Raw genomic sequence first — 20,459 nt, forward strand, 5'->3', positions numbered from 1 at the left:
ATATTTACGCACCAAGTATGGGAGCACCAAAATACATAAACCAGCCAATAACAAACATAAAGGAAGTAATAGATAGTAATACAATAACAGTAGGGTACTTTAACACCTAACTTACATAAATGGATAGGTCATCCAGACAGATAACCAGCAAGGAAACAGTGGCTTTGAATGATTCATTGGACCATATGGATCTAACACATACATTCAGAGTATTTCATCAAAAACAGCAGAATAAAGTGAAAATGAACTTATGGGACTTCGTCAAGATAAAAAGCTTCTGCACAGCAAAGGAAACAGTCAACAAAACAAAGAGGCAACCCACAGAATGGGAGAGGATATTCGCAAATGACACTACAGACAAAGGGCTGATATGTAAGATCTATAAAGAACTCCTCAAACTCAGCACTCAAAAAAACCCAGATAATCATGTCAAAAAGTGGGCAGAAGACATGTACAGACACTTCTCCAAATACATACAAATGGCTAACAGACACATGAAAAAATGTTCATCATCATTAGCCATCAGGGAGATTCAATTGAGATACACATTGAGATACCACCTTACACCAGTTAGAATGGCCAAAATTACCAAAACAGTAAACAACAAGTGTTGGAGAGGATGTGGAGAAAGGGGAACCCTCTTACACTGTTGGTGGGAACGCAAGTTGGTGCAGCCACTTTGGAAAACAGTGTGGAGATTCCTTAAGAAATTAAAAATAGAGCTATATTATGACTCTGCAATTGTACTACTGGATATTTACCCCAAAGATACAGATGTAGTGAAAAGAAGGGCCATCTGTACCCCAACGTTCATAGCAGCAATGGCCACAATCACCAAACTGTGGAAAGAGCCAAGATGCCCTTTAACAGACGAATGGATAAAGAAGTTATGGCCCAAATATACAATGGAATATTATGCCTCCATCAAAAACAATGAATACACAACTTTTGTATCAACATGGACGGGACTGGAGGAGATTATACTGAGTGAAATAAGTCAAGCAGAAAGAGTCGATTATCATACAGTTTCACTTACTTGTGGAGCATAAGGAATAAATTGGAGGACATTAAGAGAAGGAAAGGAAAAGTGAAGTGGGGAAAATTGGAGGGGGACACAAAGCATGAGAGACTGTGGACTCTGAGAAACAAACTGAGGGTTTTGGAGGAGACGGGGATGGTAGTGGGTATTAAGGAGGGCACATATTGCATGGAGCACTGGGTGTAGTGCATAAACAATGAATCTTGGAACACTGAAAATATTAAATTAAAAAAATCAGCAGAATACACATTCTTTTTAAGTACACATGAAACATTCTCTAGAATAGGTCACATAGTAGGCCACAAAACAAATCTCAACAAATTAAAAAAGATCAAGGCCATACCGTACATCTCTTCTGACCACAATGCTATGAAACTGGAAATCAACAATAAGAAAAATCTGGAAAGAGCACTAATACATGGAGATTAAAGAACATGTTCCTAAACAATGAATGGGTTAACCAAGAAACCAAAGAGGAAATAAAAAAATACATGGAGACAAATGAAAATGAAAACACAACAATCCAGTATCTTTGGGATGCAGCAAAAACTGTTCTAAGAGGGAGTCTATTGCTATACAGGCCCACCTCAAGAAGCAATAAAAATCTCAAACAAACAACCTAACCTTACATCTAAAGAGCAAGAAAAAGAACAAAAACTAAAACCAGTAGAAGGAAAGAAATATAAAGATTAGAGCAGAAATAAGCAAAGTAGAAACTAAAAAAACAATAGAGCATACCAATGAAACCAGAGCTGTTCTTTTAAAAGATCAACAAAATTATTAAGTCTTGGGATGCCTGGGTGGCTCAGTTGGTTAAGCGGCTGCCTTCGGCTCAGGTCATGATCCCAGCGTCCTCGGATCGAGTCCCACATCGGGCCCCTTGTTTGGCAGGGAGCCTGCTTCTCTCTCTCTGCCTGCCACTCTGTCTGCCTGTGCTCGCTCTTGTGTGCTCTCTCTCTCTCTCTGACAAATAAATAAAATCTTTAAAAAAATTAGTAAGTCTTTAGTCAGACTCATTAAGAGAGAGATTGAGAGAGAACTCAAACAAAATGAGAACTGAAAAAGGAGTAACAACTGACACCACAGAAATACAAAGGATTATAAAAGAATATTATGAAAAGTTATATGCCAACAAATTGGACAACCTAAAAGAAATCAATTCCTAGAAACAGAACCTCCCAAAACTGAATCAGGAAAAAAAAAAAAAAAAGAAAATTTGAACAGACTGATCACCAGCAATGAAATCCAATCAGTGGTCAAAAAACTCCCAACAAACAAAAGTTCAGGACCAGAAGGCTTCACAGGTGAATTCTACCAAATCTTTAGAAGAGTTTACACCTATTCTTCTCCAACTAGTCCTAAACACAGAAGAGGAAAGAAAGCTTACAGATTCATTTTACAAGCATTACCTTGATACCAAAACCAGATAAAGACATTACAAATAAAAAGAACCACAATAATACCTTTTAAAAAGCATTCACCACGATCAAGTGGGATTTATTCCTGGGATGCAAGGACCATTCAATATTTGCAAGTCAATCAAACTGATTCATTATGCCAACAACAGAAAGGACAAAAACTATATGATCATTTCAATAGGTACAGAAAAACAAAGTAGGTTTACAGGGAATACACTGCAATGTAATAAAGGCCATAAATGAAAACCTCACAGTTAACATCTTACTCAATAGTGAAAACCTGAGAGCTTTCCTCCCGTGGTCAGGAACAAGACAGATGTCCATTATAACCACTTTCTTCAACATAGTACTGGAAGCCCTAGCTGCAGCAATCATACAAGAAAAAGGTACCCAAATTGGTAAAGAAGAAGTACAACTTCACTATGTGCAGATGACATGATATTATGTATGTATGTGTATATATATATAAAACCTGAAAGACTCCACCAAGAAAACTACCAGAACTGATAAAATAATTCCATAAAGTCACAGGATACAAAAATCAATGTACAGAAATCTGTTGTATTTCTATACACTAATAATGAAGTAGCAGAAAGAGAAATTAAGAAAACAATCCCATTTATAATTGTACCAAAAAGTATAAAATACCTAAGAATAAAGTTAATTAAGGAAAGTAAAAGTCCTATTCTCTGAAAACTATAAAGAATAAGTGAATGAAATTGAGGATGACAGATACAAAAGTAAAAATATTCCATGCTCATAGATTGGAAGAAATAATATTGTTAAAATGTCTGTACTACACAAAGCAATCTACACACTCAATGCAATCCTTATCAAAATACCAACAGCATTTTTCACAAAACTAGAACAAACAGTCCTAAAATTCATATGGAACAACAACAACAAAAAGACCCTGGATAGCCAAAGCAATCTTAGGGAAAAAAAAGAACAAAACTGGAGGGATCACACTCCCATATTTCAAGATATACTACAAAGGTGTAGTAATCAAAACAGTATGGTATTGACACAAAAACAGACATCCAGAACAACGGAACACAGAGCCCAGGAATATACCCATAATTATATGGTCAATTAATCTTTTATAAAAGGAGAAAGAATATACAATAGGAAAAAGGCAGTTTCTTCAACAAATTGTGTTGGGAAAACTGGACAGCTATATATAAGAAAGAAACTGGACCATTTTATCACACTATACACAAAAGTAAACTAAAAATGGATTAAAAATATAAATGTGAGACCTGAAACTGTAAAAATCCTAGAAGAGAACATAGGCAGTAATTTCTCTGATGTTGGTCATAGCAACGTATTTACAGGTGTGTCTCCTGAGGCAACAGAAACAAAAGCAACAATAAACTACTGGGACTACTTCAGAATAAAAAGCCTCTGCACAGTAAGGGAATCAATAAAACTAAAAGCTAACCCAATGAATGGGAGAAGGTATTTGCAAATGACATATCAATTAGAGGGTTAGTATCAAAAATATATAGGGGCAGGGCGCCTGGGTGGCTCAGTGGGTTAAAGCCTCTGCCTTCAGCTCAGGTCATGATCCCAGGGTCCTGGGATCAAGTCCCGCATCGGGTCTCTGCTTAGCAGGGAGCCTGCTTCCTCCTTTCTCTCTCTGCCTGCCTCTCTGCCTCCTTGTAATCTCTGTCAAATAAATAAATGAAATCTTTTAAAAAATTAAAAAAATATATAAAGAACTTCTACAACTCAACACAAAAACCCCCCAGATAATCCAATTAAAAATGGGCAGAAACATGAACAGATATTTCTCCAAAAAAGACATTCAGATGGCCAACAGACACATGAAAGTTGTTCACCATTGGTAATTGTCAGGGAAATGCTAATCAAAACCACAATGAGTTTTATCACCTAACATCTCTCAGAATGGCTAAAATCAAAACCTCAAGAAACAACAAGTGTTGGCAAGCATGTGGAGAAGAGGAACCCTTGTGCACTATTTGTAGGAAAGCAAACTGGTGCAGCCACTGTGGAAAAGAGTATGGAGGTTCCTCAAAAAATTAAAAATAGAATTACCATATGATCCAGTAATTCCACTACTGGGGATTTACTGGAGGAATACAAAAACACTAATTCGAAAAGGTATATGCACCACTATGTTAACTGAAGCATTATTTACAATAGCCAAATTAGAGAAGCAATCCAACTGTCCATAGATAGATGAATGGTATATATACACAGTGGAATCTTATTCAGCCACACAAAGAAATGAAATCACCATTTGTAACAACATGGGTAGACCGAGGGGGTAGAACGCTAAGTGAAATAAGTCAGTCAGAGAAAGACAAATACCATATAATTTCACTCATTTGTAGAATTTTAGAGACAAAAAACAAAGGAGCAAAAAAATAAAATAAGGCTCTTAACTCTAGAGAACCAAGTGATAGTTACCAGAGGGGAGGTGGGTACAGGGATGGGTGAAATAGGTGATGGGGATTAAGAGTGCACTTATCATAAGCACTGAGTAATGTATAGAATTGCTGAATCACTACATTGTATACCTGAAACTCATATTACACTGTTAACTATACTAAAATTATAATTTAAAAAATACAAAGAACTTTCGCAGTAAGCTAACTAGAAAGAATATCTTCATAAACAAACATCTGAGATAAATTCAACTGGTATATCTTGAATAACCTTTACCGAAAGAAATGATTTATTTTGGGGGTTAATAAAGAAGTTTGTTTAGAGTTACTAAATGGCATAAAGGAATTAACAAAATGACTGTACAAGGGAATGTCTTGCTTTGTTTTTAAAGTTTTGTTATTTAAAAAGTTTTGTTAAGTTTTAGTAGTCAACTTACTACTGTCAATAAAATAATAGACCATCCTTTTTTAAAAAAAAAGATTTTATTTATTTATTTGTCAGCAAGAAAGAACACAAGCAGGGGCAGCTGCAGGCAGAGGGAAAAGCAGGCTCCCCGCTGAGCAGGGAGCCTGATGGGGGGACTCAATCCCCAGACCCTGGAGTCATAACCTGAGCCAAAGGTAGATGTTTAACTGACTGAGCCTCCCAGACATTCCCAGACCATCATTTTTGATGAAAAAAAAAAAATTAAAAAAGGAAATTCATGTGGAAAATAATTTTTAAAACAATGATTTAAAAAAAAAGAAAAATCACAAACAACAGGCTTACCCCTATGGGAGCTAGAAAAAGAAGAACAAAGCCAAAGCTAATATAAGAAGATTAGAGCAGAAAGAAATGAAATAGTGACTAAAGAAACAACAGAAAAGATCAATAAAACCAAGGTCTGGTTCTTTGAAAAGATAAACAAAACTTGTAACTCTTTAGATAATCAATAAAAAAGAGGATTCAAATAAATAAAACCAGAAATGAAGCAAAAAAAAAAAAAACCATGAACACCACAAAAACACAAAGGATTAGGAGAGAATATTATGAAAAAGTATGTGCCAAACATTAGACAACCTAGAAAAAACAGATAAAATTTTAGAAACATACAATTCTCCAAAACTGAACCAGGAAGAAACAGAAAATTTGAACAGACTGATAACTAGTAATAAAATTGAATCAGTAGTAATAAAAACCCCTTATAAAAGTCAGAACCAAGCCGGCGTTATCCTGATACCAAAACCAGATAAAGACACTAGAAAAAAAGAAAACCAAAGGCTAATATTTCTTGTGAATATACATGTAAAAATATTTAACCAGATATTAGCAAACTGATATCAACTATATATTAAAAGGATCATTCAACACAATCAAGTGGGATTTATTCCAGGGATGCAACAGTGGTTCAACATTTGCAAATCAACCAACGTGATACATCATATCAACAAGGGAAAGGATAAAAACCACATGATCATCCCTGTAGATATAGAAAAGGCATCCTACATGATACATCCTACATGAACATCCATTCATGATAAAAACTCTCAACAAAGTGGGTTTAAAGGAAATATCCTCAGAAAAATCCACAGCTAACATCATACTCAACGGTGAAAAACAGAAGTGTTTCCTGTAAGATCAAGACAAAGACAAGGATGTTCACTCTCACCACTTTTATTCACATAGTACTGGGAGCCTTACTTATAGCAATCAGATAAGAAATAAAATCATCCAAATTGGTAAGGAAGAAGTGAAACTTTCTATTTGTAGATGGCATGATACTATATAGAGAAAACCCTAAAGACTCCACCAAAAAATGATTAGAATAAACTAATTCTAAAGGATTAGAATTCTAAATGATTAAACAGTAATCTTCCAGGATACAAAATTAACAGACAGAAATCTGTTACCTTTCTATACACTTGCAAAGAAGTAGTAGAAAGAGAAATTAAAAAAAAAAAAAACCAGTAACATTGACAATTGTATCAAAAAGAATAAAATTCCTGGTTTCCCCAGCCTCCCACCCCCTGCCCCTTCAAAACCCTCAGATTGTTTTTCAGAGTCCATAGTCTCTCATGGTTCATCTCCCCTTCCAATTTCCCTCAACTCCCTTCTCCTCTCTATCTCTGCTTGTCCTCCATGCTATTTGTTATGCTCCACAGATTGCAGGGAGCACAGGGTGTGGTGCAAAAACAATGAATACTGTTATGCTGGAAAGAAATTAAAAAAAAAAAGAATAAAATTCCAAGAAATATATTTAACCAAGGATGTGAAAGATCCATACACTGAAATCTACAGGACACTGATGAAAGAAATTAAAGACAAAACAAATGGAAAGGTATACCATGCTCATGAATTAGAAGAATATTATTATATTATTATTTTTTAAAGATTTTATTTATTTATTTGACAGACAGAGATCACAAGTAGGCAGAGAGGCAGGCAGAGAGAGAGAGGGGAGAAGCAGGCTCCCTGCTGAGCAGAGAGTCCGACGCGGGGCTCGATCCCAGGACCCTGGGATCATGACCTGAGCCGAAGGCAGAGGCCTTAACCCACTGAGCCACCCAGGCGCCCCTAGAAGAATATCATTAAAATGTCCATACTGCCCAAAGCAATCTACAGATTTAATACAAGCTCTATCAAAATACCAACAGTATTTTTCTCAGAACTAGAACGTACACCCTAAATTTGTATGGAATGACAAAAGACCTCAAATAGCCAAAGCAATCTTGACAAAAAACTGGAAGTATCACAATTCCAGATCTCAAGATATACTACTACAAAGCCAAAGTAATCAAAACAGTATGGTACTGGCACAGAAATACAGACACATAAATCAATGCAACAAAATAGCCCAGAAATAAAACCACACCTATATGGTCAATTAATCTATGACAAAGGAGTCAAGAATATGCAATGGGGAAAGGCAGTCTTTTCAACAAATGGTGTTGGGAAAATGGGACAGTGACATACAAGAAAGAAACTGGACCACTTTCTTAAACCACACACAAAAATTCAGAATAGGTTGAATACCAAAAGTGAGACCTGAAACCACAAAACTCTTAAAAAATCCCATAGACGGTATGTTATGCACACTGCTTTTAGCAACCTATTTATGGATATGTGTCCTGAGGCAAGGGAAACAAAAGCAAAAACAAACTATTGGGACTACACCAGTATAAAAACATTTTACACAGCAAAGGAAAACATCAACAAAACATAAAGTCAACCTATAAATGGGAGAATATATTTAAAAATGATTTCTCAGATAAGGAGTTAATATCCAAAAATATATAAAGGACTCAGTCAACCCAACACACACACACACACACACACACACACACACACACACAATCTGATTAAAATTGGGCAGAGGACCCAAATAGACATTTCTTCAAAGAAGACATAACAGGTGGCCAAAGACACTCAACAACACTAATAATCAGGGAAGTGCAAATCAAAACCACAATGTAATATTATCTTACAGCACTCAGAATGGCTAAAATAAAAAAGACAGGAAATACCATGGTCTAGCAAGGATGTGGAAAAAAGGGAACCCTCACACACTACTGGTGGGAATGTCAACTGGTGCAACCACTGTGGAAAACAGTATGGAGGTTCTTCAAAAAATTCAAAATAGAAATACCACATAACCCAGGATTCCCATTATTTGGTGTTCACTCAAAGAAAATGACAATACTAACTGGAAAAGGTATCCACACCTTTTGTTCACTGCACCATCATTTAACAATTAACCAAGATATGCAAGCAATCTAAGTGTCTGTCAGTAGATGAATGGATAAGGAAGATATGGTATGGAGTAGCATATCCATATATGCTATAAAATCTTATAGCATATATAGTATGCTATAAAATCTTATAGCATATATAGTATGCTATAAAATCTTATAGCATATATAGTATGCTATATTACTCAGCCTCGAAAAGCTAGAAAAATATTTTTATTTTTAATATAAAATTATTTAATAATAATTATATAAGCGATATATTACTTATATAATTATAAGTAAATTACTTATAATTTAACAATTATAAAATTATTATAAAGCCAGATAGCTGATGTTTATCAAAGGCAGGGAATAGGGGAAATGGGTGTATAAGGTGAAGGGAATCAAGAGGTACAAACTTCCAGTTATAAAATAAAAAAACCATGGAGATGAAATGTACAGCACATGGCATATAGTCAATAATACTGTAACAATGTTGCGCAGTGATGGACGGTAATGGCAGTTTTCGGGTCAGCACTTGCTAACGTATAGAAGTGCCCAATCGCTATGTTGTGCCTCTGAAACTAATATAACATTGACTATCAACATACTAAAAGAAATAATTTTTTTTTTAAAAAAGTGCTTACTTGATGATGGGCAAATCTTTGTACTCAGAAGATATTCACTAATGATCCATCCACGGGTGAATCCACTGTTTCACCCATCCATGAAGAAAATGGATTTTAGAAATTTGTCCTTAAGGTTAGTTCATCTTGCCTCTCTTAAAAGCAACTGACCTGGTTGACTGGAAATGTCACTCTCTCTCTACATCCTACTTTCCTGACAATAACCCCAGCTTGGGCTAAGCCCACCTGACTCTATCCAGGCCCAGACAGCTCAGCATGACTGGCCCCCTTCTATATTCATGAGTGCAGCTCCTTCCGGGAGCCTGTAGGGCTGCAGAATGCCAAGTCCATGCACACCCCCACACTTCCAACACCTCCACTCTTATCCTCGCTCCCACAAGATGAGTTTGTCTCAGCCTTCACTGAGAACACAGAAGCAGTGAGAACTTCCACGCCTCCCACCACGATAGCTAGCCTCCTGTCAGCAACTGTGACACTGTGCCTCCGCCCTCCCCCCAGGTGAACTCTCCATGTTCTAAGAGCATCTCTTGGATGGATCCTATCCTCTTGCCTACTCAAAGATATGAGCTCCAACAGTTCTTCCTTTGCTTTCCTACAAGTACACCTTTGCCCCTTGCTACTGGATTTTTCTCACCAACATATAAATATGCTGTTAAACTTTCCAACCTAAAAATACAACAGAAAACAAACTCTCTTTCAACCCTGTGCTTACCCATCCTGCAGCTACGGCCCGTTGCTTTCTTGTTAGTCCCCTTTAGAGCTCAGTTCCTTGAGAGACATGGAGTGCCCACTTCCCTTCTCCCAGTCGTTCCCAACGTACTTCACTTAGGTCTTTACCCACACTGTGCCAGTGAGCTAGCTCTTGATGAGCTCTCCAGTGACTTCCAACTACTTAAGTCAAACAGTCAATCTCAGGCCTCTTTAGGTGGGATTCTCTGGTAGCACTGGATAGAGTCAAGCTTCATCCCTGAAACATCTTTTCTCTTATCCGAAACCTCTGAAGTTACAAGTGTCACAGGACTCCATACAGAACTTTTCTCTATCTACACGTTCTCTGTGATGTCATCCACTCTTGTAGCTTTAAATACCATCTATATGGTAATTTAGAATTTAGTCTATATGCCCGGGATCAAGCTCATTTCTTCCCAAATCTGTTGCCCCTGCAGTCTTCCTCAATCAGTGAATGAAAACTCTATCCTTCCAGTTACTCAGGCCGAAATCCCAAGACTCATCCCTGACTTTTCTCCTTAGCTAGATCTCCATCCAGCCCATATAACAAACTGATGGCCTAACTTCAAACTACATGAAGAACGCAAACACTTCTCACCACCTCGACTGCGGCCACTGGTCCCAGTCACCCCAGGCTTTGCCTAGATTATTGCCAACACTTTGGTGGTCTCCCTGCTTCCACTGCTGTCTCTCTCTGGTCTGTTCTCAGCACAGCAGCCAGAATGATGGTACTGTAAGTCCGATCATGTCACTCCTAGGCTAAAAATGCTCTAATGAGTAAAAGACAAGGTTCTTCTACTGGCCCGTGAGGCCTTACAGGATCTGGTCCTCTCCATTTGATTTCATCTCCTGGCACACTCCCCTTGCTGACTCTGTTCCACTCACAGTAGCCCCACGGCTGCTTCTCCAACCCATCAGCCACATCGCTGCCCTCGGTTCCTCCTGCCTGAATCCTCTTCCCTTACGGAGGCTCGGCTCACTCACTACCCCTAGGCCTCTGCTTCACTGCCAGCCCTGCTCAAATTGGAGGGGACTTACTTGAGAAAATATAAGAAGCAATTCTAACACTCCCTTGCATTCCCTTCTCCCTGATTTTTCCCATTGTGCTTAATAGCACCATTTGACACATACTAACTGTTTATTAGTTCACTATCTTTCTCTTCCCTCACCAAAATTAATTTCAGTGAGGGCAGCTATACTGTGTTTTTTTTTTGTTGTTGTTCACTGCTAAATCCACACTCTTTAAAACTATACCTGGTCCATTGCAGGCATGGACATATTTACTGAATGAATGACATGCAAGTAAATGACAGCAAGTAAAACTGTTTCCGTCAAACTAGAAATTCAAAATAACGTAGTCTTAGAACTCTGCATTATTTGTATCTCTTATGACATAAAATTAATTTTCAGGGTTTTTTTCCTTACCCATTGGTTAACACTGCTGATCTGTGCCATGTAGTACTGTAAAAACTGGGTTGTCTTTTCCCACATCACGTAAGAGCTGCCAAGAAAAGCCAAATCCCAAATGGGTCTCAGAGAGGGATCAATATGTCCGTGACTATCTGAGAGGGAAGAAAAAAGAAAAAAAAAAAAAAGGCACCTTTTCGTTACGGCATTTTGGAGACACAATTTCACATGTTTAGGAATGAATAGGAGCATAAACTCAGCTGCATCAGCCCTCTCTTATAGCAAGACCTTGTGCTGGACACATGATTTGTTCTTATCTGTTTCTACATCATACAGAGATTCCCGTGCTTCAGTACGTACAACCTACTGGGTAAAGCTACTCTAAAAAAATGAAGGGCTATTTGTTATACCATATTAAAGCAAAGTAAGAGCTAGAATGATATTCATAGTTAAAGTCTTGTTAGTTGAGAAGCATTTTAAAATTAGATTGAAAAGTCTATCAAGTATCTTCTCCACATTACCTTCTGGTCTGGGCCTACAAGTCCATGCAATGGTCTTTGCCAATTGCTCAATGTCTTTGTCCTTCACTAATCATTGGCTTTAAAGCTAACCAGTGAATTGCCAGTATCTCTGTCACTGATTTTGACCACATGAAGAAATCAAGTGGATTTTCCCCTGTGGCATTGTTTTTGGAACTGCAATCTTTTCATTTCAACGCGTATTTATAAAACCTACTTCATATCAGACACTGCTAGAGGTGGGGATACAATGATTAATAAATCACCTTTTGTGAATTTGAGGAACTCAAATTTTAGCACGTAATTAATTTATAAGATAACTGTTCATGGACCATCCTTTTATGCAATTTGGTGGAGCTATTCTCAGTTTAAATAAAGGCTCAATAAAAATATAATATGTGAGGAATAACAAATAAACTTATCAGGAAACTAATCCTTCTTGGAAGAATAATCTTTAGCATAAATTCTTCTCTGTACAGGTGGAACTTGACTTGGCTGGTTTATAATGCTAGTCAATTCAAGGAGCATTCATGGATGGTATGGGTGCTGTGAGAGACCCAAAGATGGGTCCCTCCCCTCCGCTCGCTGACACTGCAGAAACACAGCTGATACCGGCCTCAAGAGGAGGAGGATCAAAATGCTGACAGAGCACAGGGAAGGGAGAGGTTTCTTTGGGCAGGAGGAATCTGGGGAAAGCTTCACAGAGAAGAGGTTTGAGCTGAGCCTCGGACTCCTGTGGTACATGTGGGGGTGGGAGCGAGAGAGAGAGTGAAAGCTTCCTTCATCCAGCCACCCATCACAGGACTCATCTCACAGTGCCCCTGTGGGCTCAACAAAGCTATTGCTAGTAGGCAAGTTAGTTACACTGAACGCTGGAAATAACAAGGATGGCTGACAACCCTGCTGCAGGTTCATTTAGGTGGCCGGACCCAGGCTGGTTGTTCCCAGGTCTTCAGTATTTTCCTCTGTAGCATACTTGGGCTCAACTAAATGAAGTTTGTAAATTCATTAGAAAAGTGAAAGTTGTACTCGTCACAAAAACCAAACGACCACTTCTTTAGGGGAAAAATAGTGTGGAGTGAGGATATCCTGAAACGGATTAGATGGCCTCACCCATCAGTTGTAGAGAACTCTGCCCTCCAGAAGCCCAGCGCCCCGGACTGACTGCATACGGAACAGAGGCTGCTGAGATCCAAACTGGCCAATCCGAGGACAGCACCACAGTTCTGACTCACTCTTGTCTAAAACCAAACCCTTCCGGTTTTAATAATTTTGTATACAGAGACAGGCTATAAATAGTACCATTATATGCCTCCACTGAACTTAAAGTGACAACAGAACTTGTAAATTGTTAACAAAAAGATGCCCTCTATTAAAATAAGTTTTTGGAGCTTTATGCCACACTAAGTTAGATTGTTACAGAATGATCCTTGTGGGCATGTAGGATGTATTAATTGAACAAAATGCAATTTACTTCATGATTAAAAAGTATCCAAAATGTAGTGATCCTATAGCAAATATTCAAAGAAAAGGTCCTATTACAGTTTCTAAAATTTGTGTTTTAAGGAGACTATATAAAATCTTATTTCCCCAGCTAATGCGAAAGGGAAGAAATCCCTAGATAAATGTAGATTGTAAGCATCAGTCATGATCCCATTTATCTCAGACAGTACTAAACATAAGGAAATCCCAAGATTTTGAATTGTCTCTCATAATTCTCTGGGACAGGATTTAAGCTGAGTTGTTAGAGAATGGCTATGGGAAACACCCAAGTTTCTGAATTTTAGAAAGGCAAGGAGCAGTATTCTATAGGCAGGTTTTTAAGAACACTTAGTCTTGACAAATGGAGGGGGGCACAGATGCACTCAGGAGTGGAGACCACAGGTCCCGCCATGTGGACATGGGTCCATTATAGTCTCTGGGCAAACGAGGGAGCTGGGAGAGAGCATGGGATGCAGAGTGCTACACCGGTCAGATGTCAAGCTTAATACCCAAGCACAAGTCCAGAGATGACTTTTGTGGTTTTGCAAATTGGATTTGCCAGTAAGTGCGGAGTTTCAGCTGCTGCCCACACACGCACTCAATAGTGCTGAGGTCAGAAAGCATGAGCTCTGCTTCACTACAGCTGAGTCACTTTGGAGGGCCGGGCTCATTTCTTATTAAAGACGGCACCGCTGCCCATTAGCTCTTGACTTAAGTGAGACAAACTTGATTCCGCTGCAGCCTCCCAGCAAGGCCCCGAGACAGCTGGCTCGCCCAGCTCTGCGCAGATGTCTGTGGTGGGCACCGTGGGGGTCTGGTGATGGTGCCTCATCACGTACGTTTCCAAGGCCAACACTGCAAATCTTTAGAAATGTCGCCTCACTCTGGATTCAGCCCTGGAAACTTCCCCACTATGTGCCTCTCCTGTAGCAACTCTACCTCTTCTTTGAAGGTTGAGCTCTCACCCTGACCCTTGTCTGGGATGCATAGTGGGGAGATTAAAAGGGCACCAAGAGCTCTTGATGGAGTTACCATATTGTCCTGAAGATGAAGAACAGGAAAATGATAATTCTGAGGGTTTTTTTTTAAAATAAAGAGGTGTACCACATTCTATAGATGAATTAAAGTGCCACTTTGGGGATAAAAATGTACACGATCATTCTATTTAGGATTTAGTCATTACATACATTCCCTAATACAGAAATTCCAGACACTGGTTCATACCAGGTATGCTGATGACATCCAGGGGGGTTTTAAGTTGCTTCATGTGCTTATAAAGCAGGTAATCCTCTTCCTGTCTTTTGTTCTTCTCGATGAGCCGTGTGCAAGTCACATTAATAGCTGGTCTGGGTTTCTGATTCCTGAAAAACACTCGAGCAGAACATTTCCCCAAATGCTCCTCACCAACCTGAAATAAAGATTTTGGAATTAAACAGAATGGCTACTTATCACTGCCCACTGACCCCAATACACAGCTACACATAGGATCGAGAAGTTCCTCGTATGTGGCATCAATATAGATGCAGTGGTCTTGGTTTTGTGGAAAGTGATTTCTGTGCTCACTGCTGAACACAATGGTCCTTCCTCTTTGCTGTCATTTAAACTCCTGCTTTCCGACAATGCCCTTATACAATAATGCTGGGTCTATCTGAAAGAAAGATTGTTGGTGCCTATTGAGTACTGCTTGGTTCCAACTTCAAGGACAGTAGGTACTTTTTCTACTGTGCACCAACATAATACTTAGCTGGACCTCAAGCTTGCTAACTTGAACCGAAAGATGAAGTTGGTTCCCATTAACAGAAGTGACAACATCCTCATACTGCCTTACGAATTTGGCTCTCTGATGCCAACTTTACAGATGAAGATACTGATGTCTAAGGAGGAACTTACTCCAAGGTCTCCCAGCTAGTAAATGCTAAGCCAGGAGTTGAGCTCATGTCTATCTGATGCCAAAACCCTGGCTCTATACTAACTCCAACTCTCTACTCCAAGATCTAATTTGGAAGGAATGGAGACAAATGGCACCCAAACAGGACCAATCCAAGGGATGTCTGTTTGCATTTGTATTTAAACACAGACATACTGAGTACTCTGGGATCATCCCCTCACTTTTCTTCCAGTCCAGAGACACTTGGAGATGGACAGTTAGATGCTTCAAATAAACATTAAATGTATGATTCAACCATAGGACAGTGCTTCTTCATCCTCATCGGTCACAGATACCTTACCCCAACAACAAAAAAAGCCAGAATCTATTCCCAGAAAAATGCACGTATGCTCAGACCATCACCACTAAGCCTAGAATTTGAGGAAGTTCATGGGCCACTAGTCATGGCCCCACCCAAACCCATCCATGGGCCCCTAGTTAAGAACTCCTGTTACAAAGTGGTTGGTTGAGCAGTTCAGTTCTTTTCACTTTTACAGTCATTGAAACTGGATGACAACAACCAAAAAGAAACTTTAAATTAAAAAGCTCACAAGGAGACAAATTTTAATGAAAATTGGATCTGCTTAGTAAGTCCATTTCTAGCACTAACTCAAAAAAACTGAATTATGCTTTACAATGGGAGATCCTTCCTCCCATGAGTGCTACTTGGAATGAGAGGAAATTTCAGTAGTGCCTTAAAATCCTAATTATCGGCCGCAACATGGAAGAAAGGTGAAGGGGGCGTCCCAGAAGTGGCTTATCAAAGGCAGAAGAGAGAGCTGGCACATAATCTCTTTTGATGTCTAAGCTGTCTCCAGGAAAGAGAAAAGAAACCGGGTATTGTCTCCTTTCATTTTCCTTCCTTTTCCTACCCCCCCCCACCCTGAAACAGCTCCATAGAATCAAAGCAAAGCACTCTCCTCATGCCTTGAAATGGAGGATTTCAACTAGCTAGCTGCGTTCTTCCCAGAAACACTGCTGGTCAATATAATCTGTTTTCCCTTTACCTTTAATCTAACACTTTGTTTGCAATGCTAGAAATCAAAGCGGTCTTCCTTATGCTTTAAGAAGATATTTAGCTCTTAAGCAAAGCAGCAAAGTCAGAATACATGGCTATGTGGTTAGAACTTATTTCTATGTACTGGTAGGCATTCTTCCAGAAGCCTCCCTGTGGGCTGGGGGGCTGGAGTCATCCTTCCCTCTGGAAGCTCTGCCCCTGAGACACTTGAATGGGATGCTGCCTGCTTTGAATCAGCACCACGCAAACAGCATCTGGGCTGGTCTCTCCACCCAAGTTCCAGCTGCTGACTCCCAGCTCAGCCCAGCACATGGCAGCTCATCTGGTTCTAATTTGGGTAGGAATCTTCTGTTTACTCTCTTCTTAAGATCAGGTAAAGGAAACTTGGCAAACCATGGCCTGACTTGGTCAGGATTGTAGAGACATTAATAATGCCTGCGGCATACATTGCTCTGTGTTTTAGAGAATACTTCTGTATGGGAGCTCGTGGAATTGGCCTCATGTGAAGCCAGCCTACTAAGAAAATGTCAAGAGATGACAGGAAGAGGAACAGGTTGACATTTGGGAGTGAGTCATTCTAAGCATTTAGAGGTGTGAGGAGGGGGTACCAAAGGAACTGTGAAATTCCCTCCCAGGGGCAAAGGAAGGAGGGGACGGTGGCTCTGGGACTGTTTTAAATGCAGTCTTGCATAAGGCCATGGAGTTGAAGGCGTTCAATCGTGGGTTCCTGTTAGCTCTGCTCTTCAATTCTTGAGAAGACAAAACAAAGCATTAAAAAAAACCAAACCAGAAGCTAACCTCCAGGTCACTATACATTCAGACTTTCACCTTTTTAAAAAAATAAATCCACAGGAGTTGCTAACTGGATTCTTCAGCGATTGTGGCAGCTTACCTCTGGGTTATAGTGATCTGTGGTAAACACCAGGTCCACCTGACATCCCTTCTTTGGATTAACCTGAAACAGAGAAATGGAATCTTAGCCTAGTAGAAGCTCTGTTAACATCGTGCTATTGAAGAATCACTCTCTTGGGATAGCAGGGAATGCAAACAGTAGCCCTAGCATTTATATCGGAATAAAATCATGTTTTACAAGGGGAAAAGAGTTCAAATTTTGCTCCAGTCATGATACTCTGCTTGCTAGTGTGACATCTACTGAGGAGGGGAAATGGTTGTACGGAGGGGGCCGGTTGGCTTTGTGAGACAGGATGTGTAAAGGTCAGGCTGGGAGGGAGGGAGCGCCTCTCTCTGCCCTAACACAGGGTTGGGGGGGGAGGTGCGGAAGAGGGAGGGATATGCATTCATGCATTCAGGAGGGTGCCAGCCAGGGGGAGCCCTCATGCTCCTTGCGGCTATGGTCAACAGGGAAGATGGCACAATGGTGTGCCCCATTATGGATAATGGGTTTTCAGATGGTGGTAAATGAAGAAGGGGGGTGTGGGCAGAAGTGGCTACTTTCACTAAGGTGCCCCAGGAGGATGCCCCAGCTCCAATGCACCCCCAGACCGTGTAGGCAGAGGGGACCTGCCCGCAAGGCTGGAGGTCTGAGATAGGATGGAGTACAGACACTGAAGACCCTTAGACGTATGCCTCTCCCTCCCTGGCGGCTTCACCAGTGGGTATATTTCTGAACTCTGGAAATGCACATGCAGCCTTTTCAACTTGTCATCGACTCCGAGGCACAGTTTTAGACTCGACAAAGTCATATCACTGAGGCAGTTTCAGCTGTTTAGAAGGACTTCATGCCATTTGCCATCAAGTAAGACTCTGGAAATACCGATTTCCTTTGAATCTTAGCCCAGAAACACAACCACTAAACAGGATAGTTATTTTAAATATGCCAGATATCATCCATTCCTATTTTAGATCCTTAAATAATCCTGGAAAGCTAGAGAAGGATAAGGAGGGATAGGATGTTCTGGCAATTATTTACATAAAGACTATTGAAACATGTGAATGTACAGATGTAACTGTGTTGGGGGTGGGGAAGCCCCCAGAGCAGAGCACAGGGGCAATCTGCTTAGGACTCATTTTCAATTGAGAAAGTTCTGGGGGCACCTGGGTGGCTCAGTGGCTTAAAGCCTCTGCCTTCGGCTTAGGTCATGATCCCAGGGTCCTGGGATCGAGCCCGGCATTGGACTCTCTGCTCAGCAGGGAGCCTGCTTCCTCCTCTCTCTCTTCCTGCCTCTCTGCCTACTTGTGACTGTCAAATAAATAAATATATTTTTTTTTAAAAGAAAAGAAAATGTTCTGGTGTAAGTTGAAACACAGACTTCAATGTACAGAATTCACACACACAAGTCTGCCTTCTCCCTCATTCCCTGTTTGCCACCTACCCTGCCAAGCACAGTGTGAGGTATGGGATACAGAGAAACAGAACATCCAGTCCAGCCCTACCAGAAACCCACTGCTACTGTGACAACGGGCGAGTCACTGGAGACATAGCGTGCTCATGAGTGTGGCAGAAAGCTATGCGTGTGCAGGGCACTAAGCGCCGGGAGGCCTGAACTAGTTCTTTGAGGAGCAGGTACTGGCTGGCCACTCCAGGGAAGGCAATGAAGCCAGAAAAAAGGCTGTATGGGGCGACAGGCACAAGGTGCTGGAAAGCCTTTTTTTTTTTTTTTCCCCAAATGAAGAGGACTTAGAATTTCATCCTGAACTCAGGGAACTACAGTACTTAGGGTGTTGTCAAGAATAAGATAGGGCATTAAAAGGGCTTAGACAGGATCAGGGTAAAAGGTCAATATACTTCACTATTTTTATCATTAGGAAAATCTATAGACCTGAGGGAGAGAAAGGGCCATGCTGGAAATTAGAGTCTGGCCCAAGTTCCAGGCTAGGGAAGAAGGGCAACACGGACTCAAGGTTGCTTTGTTTGGTTTACTTGCACCTGAAGCTCCCGGTGAGTGGTAAATGGGTCTGAGATCTGTACAGAAGTCACGGGATAAGGCGGTCGGTCCATGGCCCCGGTCTCCGAGACTCCTCAACTTTGGGGTCTTCGCTTCCCAAGTTAAAAGAACGTGAGGAATGGTGGGCTTGCTGCCCGTGACTCTCACACCACAGTGGGACCCACCCGAACTAGAACTCGGAGAAGGCAGCCCCTCCACTTGCCAGCAGGTTCTAAGCCCGAAATGCTGATCGTGTCAGCTCTGGGTCCTCTCACCTGCTACATGCAGGACCTTCGTTTACACCCACTTCCAGCTCCCCCACCCCCACCAAGTGGGCCTCCTATACGGGACCATCAAACTTCGTTATCAGTAATGCATGGGGGGGGGTGGTGATTATTTGCCATAGGAAAGGATTAACAAAAGTCTTCCTCATCCTTGATAAAACTGTGCATATTTTAAATGACCTACTTAAGATAGTATTTGAAAACAGTTTTTTGAAAACACACAGAGGCAAAAGGAGGTATCAGTATGTACTCTGTAGGGAAAGAAACAGAACTCGATTAACAAAGGCTGTGAGCTGAGTCAGAATGGAGCCTGGCCTTTTGAAGAGTTATTTGCCTTGCTGATTTGATTTCCTTATTTTAATCAGGCACTCTTAAAAGCATCTACATTTGGTCCAAAATAAGATTTTTGTATTTTTGGTTGCACTTTATCAGTTACCAAGAGCAGAGCTTTTATCTCCCACAAGGGCCTCTTCCTCCTTCCTTGCATGAGTCACAGCTCCTGGGGGGCCACTTTGCTGGTCCTCCGGAGATAAGCCCGGTGAGCAGCACCAGCCAGCCTGGGCTCCATGGAGGACAGAGTGTCTCGTGCCCCCTGGCCGTTGCAGGGCTGTGTTTCCCTCTGGCTCTCTTTGATTACAACTGTTCTGCACTAAAGAGGCCTCTGTTGGACACCCACCGCAGGAGCTCGGAGTGCAGTGCTAGGTGCTGGAACATGGGGCGACAGGGCAGTGGTAGCCTGGGCCCTCAGCACAGTGCGGCAGTAGGGGGGTGTGTAGGAGGAGAAGGACTTCAAAGAGATCCCTTTGGAACTGACCATGTGATTATAGATGACTTAAGAGCTATGAAAGGATACCTGGAGAACTGATCCAGTCTCAGGATCGGGGAAGTGACCTCTAAATGGAACTGTGAAGATCAAGAAGGAATTGACTAAGGCAGGGGAAGCAGTGCAGGCCAGTCATCCCACGGGGAAGCAACGGTGGGGCGGA

The 20,459-nt window shown here is 40.8% G+C and overlaps 1 protein-coding gene across 1 annotated transcript in view; it reads right to left on the reverse strand.

The window, feature by feature from the left end:
* The window catches only part of RARRES1 (retinoic acid receptor responder 1), a 56,270-nt gene that overhangs the window by 23,452 nt on the left and 12,359 nt on the right, over window positions 1-20,459 (reverse strand). The window contains exons 2-4 of the mRNA XM_032852605.1: window positions 17,197-17,259; window positions 14,584-14,767; window positions 11,378-11,514 (exon numbers count right to left, since the gene is read on the reverse strand). Of these exons, the coding sequence (XP_032708496.1) occupies window positions 11,378-11,514; window positions 14,584-14,767; window positions 17,197-17,259 (384 nt within the window). The remainder of the gene's footprint in view (window positions 1-11,377; window positions 11,515-14,583; window positions 14,768-17,196; window positions 17,260-20,459) is intronic.

Source organism: Lontra canadensis, unplaced genomic scaffold (assembly GCF_010015895.1).
Source record: "Lontra canadensis isolate GAN:19392208 unplaced genomic scaffold, GSC_riverotter_1.0 scaffold6, whole genome shotgun sequence".
Taxonomy (NCBI): domain Eukaryota; kingdom Metazoa; phylum Chordata; class Mammalia; order Carnivora; family Mustelidae; genus Lontra; species Lontra canadensis.